This window comes from Gopherus flavomarginatus, chromosome 1 (genome assembly GCF_025201925.1).
Source record: "Gopherus flavomarginatus isolate rGopFla2 chromosome 1, rGopFla2.mat.asm, whole genome shotgun sequence".
Taxonomy (NCBI): Eukaryota; Metazoa; Chordata; order Testudines; family Testudinidae; genus Gopherus; species Gopherus flavomarginatus.
In genome coordinates this window covers 131513292-131524572 of record NC_066617.1, presented here as the reverse complement: position 1 = coordinate 131524572, position 11281 = coordinate 131513292, and the positions used below count along the sequence as shown (strand labels likewise).

General features: G+C 43.6%; 1 protein-coding gene across 7 annotated transcripts in view; it reads right to left on the bottom strand.

Annotated features, from left to right (window-relative positions):
* Window positions 1-11281, bottom strand: part of PARVB (parvin beta) — a 219384-nt gene that overhangs the window by 105423 nt on the left and 102680 nt on the right. For all 7 annotated transcript variants that reach the window (XM_050925049.1, XM_050925040.1, XM_050925031.1 and 4 more), the window contains exons 10-12: window positions 11125-11193; window positions 8276-8377; window positions 3496-3568 (exon numbers count right to left, since the gene is read on the bottom strand). In XM_050925049.1, the coding sequence (XP_050781006.1) occupies window positions 3496-3568; window positions 8276-8377; window positions 11125-11193 (244 nt within the window). The remainder of the gene's footprint in view (window positions 1-3495; window positions 3569-8275; window positions 8378-11124; window positions 11194-11281) is intronic.

Genomic DNA, 11281 nt, shown 5'->3' with positions numbered 1-11281 from the left:
CATGAACATATGCTTCTCAGCCTCCGTGACGGGATGGCCAACTGGCTCTCAATTAGTGCCACTTGAGGGGACAGATTTGTGCTGCACACACTTGTTTGGGAAGAAATTAACTATTTTACACAAACCTCCGGACAGCCACCACCATTACTAAATGACGTGCAGCTCCTATCAGCTTGGCCAGATTTGAAGTGGTGACTTAGAAGTGAAAAACCACATATCTAATTACCATTCCCAGCATCATGCAATTGCTCCATGCTATCCTCTCTTCCTGATCCTTGGATGTGTGCATAAGCAGCAGGAGCAGAGGAATGCCTAAGAAAGATCTTGCTTGCATGAAAATGACCACTATAACACAGGAAGAAAAGTCCTAGTTTTAGCAGAATTGTTTCTGTATATCAAAGTTTTCCAGAAGGTGTAGGAAGCTGTTTAACACCACAGCATCCCTAGCAGCAAAACACTCCCAAATGGCTTGGGAATGTGTTAGTACATTCTGTGCAACAGATCGAGTTGCTTCAGACAGTTTTAAATGTGAATTTAGCCCTAAGGAGCAAAGTTTCTTACTAGCCACATCCTCCACAATCAGCAAGCCAAGGGGAATTTTTGGTGTGGGCCAACGAAACCTACAGGCAGATTCAACCTAATGGTGTTGGCAGCCAACTTGAAGTTCCAATACCAAATGTATAGTTCTGGTAGTGCAGAGCACCCTTAAAGCTGGCCCATGAGGCTAGCTGAGGATGCTGTGATATGAGTAATCAACACCTGGCATAGAGCCTGCATAGCCAACTCTACACCATCCAGCCAACACACAGTATTCCAAAGGCGGGAAGAGTGGCCAGAAAGCACTGAGCTCCACCAATCCCCCTTGAGCCCACTGCAGGCAGCTAGGAATTAGAGCAGCTCTGAGGCTGCTCTGATCTCTGCCTGAGACCTAATTAACCTCCAGCAACCCTGTGCATTGGGGGAGCATGAAGGTGACATAAAGCCCGCGTCTACTGCTGCCCTAAGCACAGCTCCACTAGAGCCCAGGATCAAGGACTACATCTCTAGGTGCCAAGTACTGAGATCCATCGTCTCTGTTCTTTGTTATAGTACCTGGTCTGCAAGATAAGTGAACAGTGCAGTTTAACTGCAATAATCACTTTACAGGTAAGATAAAATGGGATGATTTTTTTTTTGGTAAGGTGACAGGTGGTCCTCTGCCTTCAGGGATTCTTAGGGTATCTGTGCCATCTCCAATTACTCCATTGGTTTACTTCTTCCCTTCTGTCCTATTCTCAAGGTCCTGTAACCTAGAGACCTCCCTTGAAGACCAGGTCGGTCTCCTTTCTGAGCCACTGCCACCACTTCTGCCTCACATGGTGGGAGGCGATGGGGAGGGAATTATGACATGTTGCTCACTCTTCCTGCTGAAAAGGAATAAACCCAAGTCTTTTACTTGCTAATGTAATGTAATGATTCATATAATTTACGGTCGGAAGGGTCTATAATCTTCTAGTCTAACCTCCTTCATAACACAGGCCAGAGAACTTGACCACGTAATTCCTGCATTGAATTTAATAACTTGTGCGTCAGCACAACGTATCTTTCAGAAACACATCAACTTCTAATTTAACAAGTTCAAGTGATGGAGAATTTGTTCTATTAGTTAATTACTCTCACTTATAAAATGTATGCCCTATTTCCAATTGAATTTTTCCTTCCAAAGAAGTTCTAGCCATTGGATTTTGTTAGACCTTTGTCTGCTAGATTAAAAAGTAATGTGATATCAGATATAGCCTCACTGCATACGTAATTATAGGTCATGAGATGAGAAGCACTGACAGGAAGGACCCAGACATACCCCAAAAAAGCATGATCTCAATCTTCCTTGTAAGAGGAAGCTTGTGTGGCCAAAGCCCAGTCAGTGCTCACTGACAGAATGCTGACAAAAGGTGCCAGTAAATCTAAAAATAGCCTAAAATAGAGTTTAAATGAATAATACCTCTACAGCCTATCAAAATCCCTTAGGAAAATAATCAAGCAGCCCACTAAAATTCACTCTATTTTAATGACTTAGGGCAAAATTTTGCCTTCAGATGTGTTTGTTAAATTGAATGGCTGTAACGAAGGCCAGAATGTGGCCTGTAATTTGGGCAGTGTTGTATAAACCACACACGATGATTCATGATATTTTACTGGGGTGGGAGTGAGTGGAGCAGGATATACTAAAATATTCAATTGAACACTAGACCTGTCTCTTGCGAGTACCGCAGAAAGCACGTAAGCTGCAAAGTGGGGTGCTTTCCGGTCCCTTCAGGCACAAAGTGACACCAGTACAGCAGGGCATACACAGTGAGTCCCACACATAAAACATTCTGTGGAGCGTGAGAAACTGCACCACCGCAAATTGTTATTCAAAGGGACACCAATGTTTGCAAGTGCCAGGATTCCACAGCAAGACGAAATGAAACTACTGGCAACAAGCACAGCCTCCGATGCTACTTTCCCTTCCACAGAAATCCCAGCTCTGTGCGGTATATCAGCACCCTCAATCAACCCAGTGTAGCAAATGTGAATCGGGGGATAAGCAGACCAAGACAACTGCCATATTAACTAACTTTGCCCTCCTACTTTTATTAATAAATTTAATTCCTAAAGGGTACAATAATCAGCTGATTTAAAGACTATGTTGACACAGAAACCTGTCCCAGTTCTCACTACAACATCCTCTGCTGTACACTGAATCAGAGGGCAAACCACATGGAGTCTGTAGCAAAGAGTGAAGTAACACTGTTTTGAATAGCTTTCCTGCAGTAATGGTCAGGCTAAGCTACCTGTCACTTCTGGGGTAGTCATAATGAAAATGAAGATTGCTCGATTGACAGTCAAGATGACATAATTCCTCTCATTAGCCAAAGAGCAAACAGTGCAGAGGTAGTGCAAGCTTCTTGACACTGCTCCATTAATTAGCTTCGGTACTCAAAGGTACAACCTTTAAAAAGTCAAAAGCACAATTCAGTCTTCATGCTCGTTCAGTACTTAGCCCTGCACCATAGGAGCAAATGGGAGTTTTTGTCACTGATTTCCACAGGAACAAAATTAACTCCTCAGTTATTTGTCTCTGTGATCAAGTTGCTAGCAAATTAGTGCTAATTTTTTATGTAAATTTTCCACTAGGAAAAGAACTGAGAGCACCAACTGATCTAACATAGGCTACTGGACAGCTATCACATAGCACTATCATTTACTAAAATCATGGGCCTGACTTGAACCTGTTAATAGTTGAGTCTACTCCAATTATGATGCACATTAAGGGAGATAACGCAGATATGCATAAGGAGTCTTTTGGATAAAAAGGGAGTCAGATAAACAAAGTTTTACCATGTGTGCATATATAATACATACACCCACATCATTTCCTGATGTAACCCTGTTGACTTTAATGGAGTCACACAAGAGATGTAATTGCCACTCTGTCTGTATAAATAGTTTATGCCTCTACAGCGTATATATTACCTTCAGGACGAGCCTTTGGTTTCTTGAGCCCTCCATCTTGCATCAACTCAAAAGCAAAGGAAACATTATGGACCTGCAAAAAAGCAATTGAAATAAATTTCCAAATTCTAACAAATCAGTAAAAAAGCAGTTACTTTCTTCTCCCTTCTCTTGACATCAGAAATAATGATCTTGGGATTTATTTTGTTGGTTTTAAAATCAACAACATTTGTTGATCTGAATCCCAGGTGTTTTCCTCCCAGGAGTAAAGGCAACAGAAATCAAATCGACTGAGGGACTCATTTAAGAAGGAAGTTTCCAAATTTAAAGAGTCAAAAATTTAATGAGTACAGTCTGAATTAGGAAACCCATGAAAGCTTGGCAGAACAATCAAGTCTCTGTGTTGGAGACTGGTGCGCTACTGAGATCAATAAATCATACAAATGTAAGGCAGGAAGGGACGTGGAGAAGTCAAGATGTCAGAGCCTTTATATGAGGACAGAAACATCTGCATTCCTGGTAAGCTCTTCCTGTCTGTATATTCAAGGTAAGTTATAGTGTTTCAGACTCCAAGGAACAGATCATCTGCCATCAATGCAGTAAGGAACTTAACAGCAGTTACTCATCAGAAAGCAGGTGACAAGACAGAGAGATTAGAAGTAAGGTCAGGCTTAACATTTTCAAATGATTTTCACTAGATCATTACAAACTTAGTACCAAGCAGCAACAGTAATCCACAAAAAAGTACTCTTCGAATTAAGGTGAAGTCAGAGAACAGAACAGGGAGACACACGGGAAAGAAAATATGAGAAGGATTAATTAGGGCTAGTCTACGCTGTGTGGTCGTGGCGCAGTGCTGGGAGAGAGCTCTCCCAGCGCTCTAAAAAAAACCCACCTCCACAAGGGGTGTGACTCCCAGCGCAGGTGCACTGTCTACACTGGTACTTTACAGCGCTGAAACTTGCGCTCGGGGGGGTGTTTTTTCACATCCCGGAGCCAGAAAGTTGCACCGCTGTAAATTGCCGGTGTAGACAAGCCCTTAGAAGAGAAACCTCTTAGAGAGAATGTTAGTCTGAAAGGATTTAACGTGAGCAATCAGCTTTTCTTCTGGATGCCTACTGAAGTTTAAGAAATTCTTCTTCTCTGCACATGGAAAGGTAATTTGGGTAAAGATATCTTTGTATTTTTGTCCCCTAAGTGACTGACTCTGGAGATATGTGGCATGAGGGGGGAGATTTAATTAAAACTACTTATCTCAGTGAGTGAGGGAGTTAAGCATACAAAACTTCTTTGCAGTAGGATAAGAAAAAGCGCCCTTTGTTGGGTTAATTGAAGAGAATTGTAATCTTTCCTCCTACTCCTGTTTTTCCTTGATTTATTTAGGCAAAACTAATTTCAGAGGTAGAAAGAGATGCACAGTCCACAAATAAAAGCTAACTAATCCCTCCCCCATGCTCACGAACACACTTTCTTCTTCTGTGTCTGTTTCAAAACAATATCTAATAACTTTAGTTCAGCATGAATCTCATGCCGCTAGACATAAACAAGCAACAACACAATCACAGCTGAGTAGCTATAACACTATAGCTATGTGTTGTACGATTTTATACTCAAGAAAATTCAACCCATAAGAGAGAGAGAAAAAGAAAGAGTCTGAAGAAAAAGGTAAGTACCACCCATTGAGGGTTTTTTTAATGAAGTAATAAAATATTTTCCAACCTGCTCTATAAACACAGTCCACACAGAATATGAAGTCCATCACCACCCACTCCCTTGGCATTTGTTTATTAGGAAAATAAAACTCTAAGATAACGAAGAACTACTCAGATCTTATCCTCAGGCTCAGTTACTTCTAGACGTTTCTCTCATAGGATTTCTCAGACCACATCCTGGATTCTCTTCTGTCCAGGAAGCCACTCCTACTTCCCATACATCCACATCTGGCAACTAATCACCTGCCTCAGGGAGTGGGCAAAACCCACATTGCTGTTTCTCAGCAGGATCAACATCAGTTAACAGAGCAAGGAGTTTCAGCAAACTCTTCAGCCAGTTAAAATACTTTCCTAATTTGGTACAATATATTTTTTGCTCCATGGTATATATAGTACGATCCCTTCTGATGAGGATGAGCTATATCCATCAAAGGTGAGTTGGGCAGTGAAGACCAAGTCCTTTAAGGTGTTGGGCTCCTCCAGGTAGACGCTGGGTCTCAACCACCTCCACTAAAGTCAGCAGGAACTGAAGGTGCTCAGCTTTTTGCAGGATCGTGCCCTTAAAGAGTACTAAGTTCCTGCAACTTTACTAACATCCCAACCCCTGATGCAGCCAGCTTCACTCCTATTCATAACCCCGGAATGCACTATGCGCTCAGACCAGAGCCACCACAGAACCCCACCAAAACAAGGAGCCAGCCTCAAAGGGGCTGTACAGACCCCAAGCAGGAGGACTCAGGAGACACAGCTGTTTGGAGGAGCTGCTGGTGTGGGGCCGCCTAGCAGCCCGACGTTCTGCTCCTTTCACTGCTGAGGTTTCAGGGAGATCAAGGCTCTGGAACCGCAGCGGTGAAAAGAGCAGAAGAATGTGGGGCAGAAGCAGCTGCTGTATCCCACCCCCGCAAGCCCTGTCCTCCAGCAGGGCTGCTCAGGGCTCTCCTGGGAACCGCAGCAGGGAAAGGAGCAGCATGTGGGTTGCTGTACCACCATCAACCCCACCTCCCACACCCCTGTCCTCCAGCATGGCTGCTGTACAGACTCCAGGCAGGAGGACTCAGTAGATGCAGCTGCATGGAAGGGCTGGGAGTGGAGCAGGCTCCTCCTGTGTCTTTCCGGTACACCATACCAGCTATGAATATCTTACCGGTATGGAGTACCAGACCGTACCACCATACTTGCACCACTGCATAGCATGGAGGAGGATTACATAGCATGGAGGCTAACAGTAAATCAGGATATCTACACCAAGGACCATCCCTGAAATTTTTCAGATGATATACTCCAGGGCTCCTTGCTGCCCCTCTCCCAGCCAGCTACCCCGTGCAGGCACGCCCTGCAGTTTCTCCTACTTGTAGCAGGCCTTGAGGTTGTCACTCAGCAAGTCCTGTGGGCAGAGCAGAGGGGAAACGAGCTGCTGAAAGTGGGACGAGGACAGGCAAGCCCTGGTGTAGGAGCCAGCCCCCCAGCAGCAGTGAGGAGGAGCAGAGCTGGCTGCCCCTCTGCCACTCAGGGTTGGACCTGCCATTCCTCCACCATGACGGGGGAATGGCAGGGCCAAACCTCAGCCACACTGCGGCCCCCCGTGCACCAGGTCGCAATGCCCCTCACTCAATTTCAGCCCTGTGGCACCCCCATCGCGAGGGAGGGCCCATGGGACCCAACCCTAGTGGGCAGTCAGCAGCCAGCACTGGCCCTCCTCTCTATGGCTGTTGGGAAGGTCCAGCATGGATGACCTGTCGCCCCTCCCAATGGCATGCAATATTCACAACCTGCTTATCGCTCTAGGCATCACTGGTCTATACCGTCCAATGGAACAACTTCCCTGCAACAGCCTGGCAAATCCTTACCCTCTCCTCATAGCTCACTTCGTCTGATATGCCCATCCACAATAACCCACTTTAGCTCAGACGCCATCATTCGTATCTTACCAAATTTAAAGTAATATATGAAAATGCTTAGCTAGAGTTTTCCTCTGGGTCTCCTAGAGTGCTGTCTGTGCACCTAGAGTATAAACCCTTTGGGGCAGAAACAATGGCCCTGCCAATTCTGAAGAGACTTGTACACAAGCAGATCCCTGAGCCGGTGTAGATTCCGATTGACTTCAGTGGGACTTTGTGTTGCATGCTGCCTACGGGACGCTCATTGCCGGATCAGAGTCTATGTCTGACTGTGTGTCTGGTACAGGGTCAATCCCATTGTCGGTGCTCAGCAAACAAGTTCTAATCCCAGTACTGTCAGAGACCGGCTGTGTGGCCTTGGCCAAGTCACCACCGCTCTGCCTCAGTTCCTCGTGCACACAAGAGGTAATATTACTTATTTCCCTTTTTTACAGGGAAGTGACAAAAATTAGGAAAGATAAAGGATGGCTTTGTGGTGAAGGCACTGGACTGAGACTACTGGGTTCAATTCCTGGCACTGTGGTACTGACTGCTTGTGCTAGCTTGGCCAACTCACTTAGTCTCTTTGTGCCTCAGTTTCCCATATGTAAAATGGGGATAAGACTTCCTGTCTCCCACCTTTTGCCTTTCTTGGATTGTAAGCAGCTCATGGCAGGGATTGTCTCTTATTGTGACTATATACGATGCCTAGCAAAATAAGGCCCTGGTCTCAGAGTGGTCTCTAAGCATTGCTGTAATAATAATTAAATAAGTAATTCAATTGGAACATGTTAAAGTTCTATGTAAGTGTAAACTATTTATTATTTTATACCCTTTGGGTTTATAAATATCATCTGACCACTGCTGTGCTGGACATCGCAGGACCTAGCATCTCTTCTCTTAAATATGTTTATAGGTATTCACGTGCTGAATGCCTTTCTTAGCCTAGCTGCTGGAGTCATTCAGGAGGTACTGGCAAAGTCATTGGGATTTACACCACTGGCAAAGTCACTGGGATTTACAGTCAACCTTTAAAGTACAGATTCTAGTAACTGCCAAATGGTACAAGGAATGCATCTTTGCTACAGCCTTTGAAAGAAAGGATATGCTATACTCTGGCTTAATTGAGCATGAAGAGAATTCAGCCAATGGATGGAAAATTGCATGTGTGATATGATAGTGAGAGGAGCACAAACTGGAATTTCTACTCACCTTCTGATCAAAACTTTCAGGCGTTAAATAAAAGTTGTGGAGTGGAACAAAATAGTCTTCAAGCAGACCCATGAGCAATACCAAATAGACGCCATCTGCAAACTGAGGAGAGATACTGGTGAAATTCCCAGATGGTAGGCAGGAGACATTTGATTTCATGCAAGGCTTTGCAACAATGAGAAAAAAATCAAGATAAATAGCCCAAACCATTTACCTCTCCTGGCAGCACTTCATTAGCTGGTTTACAGACATTTAATAATCTACTTTTTGACCCACTCAGGGCTGGGAAGGAATTTACTGCACTTGTGTCAGAAACAGTAGGACCCTTGGCCAGTTCCTTCTCCCCTGACTCAGCCATCAAGGTCCTGTATCATTGTCAATATCCTTGCAGCTGAGGAATGCCAAACGGGTTTTTCTTTGGAGTCCATTGACCTAGCCCTAAGTGACAAGACAGGTTGCTGCAGAGGGCCACAGGGATGTCTCCCCACATCTGAAAGCACTGTTTTCACTGCCCTCACTACGAATAACTACGTGCTACATTGACAATGGGAAACTATATATCTTTAAAACACGACCCAGAAGACCACATTCAATTCTTTTACACGCCTTTTCCTTGTTTTACACCATATGTAGGTTCACATGATGACATGGGATGAGGTGCTAAAACCCATGAGGAGAGCCACACCAAGCCTATGAAGAGAACCACCAGTAGAGTATCACTGCTCTAAACCAATACAATTCCTTTTAAATACAGTGGTAGGCACTGTATATGTCAAACAGAATTCCCTATATGGATTCCAATACGACCTATCTGACATCCTCTGGATTTTTTTTTTTTTTTAATCAGAGATAAGGTGGCATATTCAAAGAGTTCTCTGGGGCAGGAGCGGTTTTTGTCCTGTGTGTGTACAACATCCAGAACCATGGGGTCCTGGTCCATGTCTAGGGCTCTTATGCTCTACAGTAATACAAATAATAAAGCAGTGCAACAATCCACAGAGACCTACACTTCCGAAACCAGAGTCACATCAATGTGGCATGGGATAAGGCACTACTGCATTAGCAGAAGCGGAACCTCCTGTTAGCTGTCAGTAGACTTAAGGGGGAGATTTTCAAAAGGCACAGATGGCAGAGTGGTGCCTAACTCCAATTGGAAATGAATAGGAGTTAGGGTCTTTGTTGTAATTTGTTCCTTTGAAAAATCTTCATCTACATCCGCTTTGTAGGCCAGCCACTAGAGGAAGTTATCTCAAACACTTGACCAGGTCTCATTCCATCTAGTTAGGGACAGTAGTACAGATAACCCAGCCAGCACGTTCATGTACTACTGCACTATCTGACCAAAGTAAGCAACAGTTCAGTGATCAAAATTCTGTGTGATCTAGTAACTTGTCAGATAGGACAGTCTCTCGACCTACTTTCCAAAGCATAAGAATTCTTGTTAATTCTGACCACTTTGTACTGCAGTTTAGCAATTGCTTCCACAGTGAGTGCTATGATGGAGTTCCAAGATTCTGATTAATTCCTAAAATAGAAGAGTGTCTCATATAACCAATATTTCCACTTACTCTAACCTTCCCTGGACCATTTTCTTGTACTTTTTATATTCTTTATACATTTCAGCCCTGGTGAATGGTGCTGGATTGACAGCCCTTGGAGATCAAAGACCTGTACCCATAAATCAGATACCACATTGACAGCAATCATACAAAACTCTTGGGGTTGATCAAATCTCCATAGTCCAATTAATCATGGGTGTCTCAGTAGAGAGCTCAAATGTATTTTTGTTATACAGATAGCCAGGCCCCAGAACTGGACTGAAACCTCCTATTCACTAAGGCCCCAGAACATCAATCAGTGGATGATCAATTTAATCCATATCAGCCTAGGCCAGATTCAGACCAATTACCTAAATGAAATGCTCAGTAGTCCATAACCAATTCCCTAGGCTATCTAGTGCCCACACTTACTCTCCTGGGCAAACAGCAAAGAATAAGTTAACCACTTAGTCCCATTTTAAAGCAGTCTTTATCTTTAATGAACTCTCTTCCATTGCACAGTGCAATTGTTTCTATTACAGCAGTTAGAGCTATGCAAGCTTCTGATATACTCTCAACTGAGTGAAAAAAAACATGCCCCAGTGTCTCCAGAACTCACGTTTGATTGGGTTATAGTGCTTTGAAGGATATCCAATATGTAATCTGAGTTAAACACAGACCTATGCCACAACAGACCTATGCCACAACAATTACTGAATCAACTGAAGATTTATCCTGGTTCAGATCAACAGCCTGAATTCACACAATTGGGAAAGACATGCTGTGACTTGCTCTCATCCACAATTTAATTAATATAGCTAGTGCTTTGCAAATGTTTTCTTTGATGTGTTAGAAACATTGGTCTGAAACCCAGCCATATATTACAGTCAGCACCACAAACAAATATTAAATATTCTAAAACTTCCCTGGTTATCTGAAGCCAGGCGAGGTTACAAATTACCAGCTCTATCTGCTATAAGTCAATGTGTGCAGTAAGTGGGCAAGAGAAGCAGCCAGAGGCAAACATTACTGCCAATTACAATCACTTACAAAATAAGGCGAACACGTATGAGTATCCCTCCAAGGGAATAAAAGGGGAGAGTGGTTTGAGTATTGGCTTGCCAAACCCAGGGTTGTAAGTTCAATTCTTGAGGGGGTCATTTACGGATTGGGGCAAAAGTTTGTCCAGGGATTGGTCCCTTCCAACCCTGATATTCTATAAAGATAAGCGTACGCAAAAGAGTTTGCGCAACTGGGGCCTAAATTAGTAGCTTATACCTTGAGATTTATTTTCTTGTATAAAGCTCCTACCTGTGTTTCTAATTCTGTCACTTCCAAATTCAGCTTATTTAGGTGTTTGTTCACAAAGGTGATCAGAGACTGTAAAGGAAAATAACAAGGATTAATGAGGTTAGAAACAAGAACCGATGCCCATATAGTAGAGTTAATACAGCATTAGTCTAAAAAA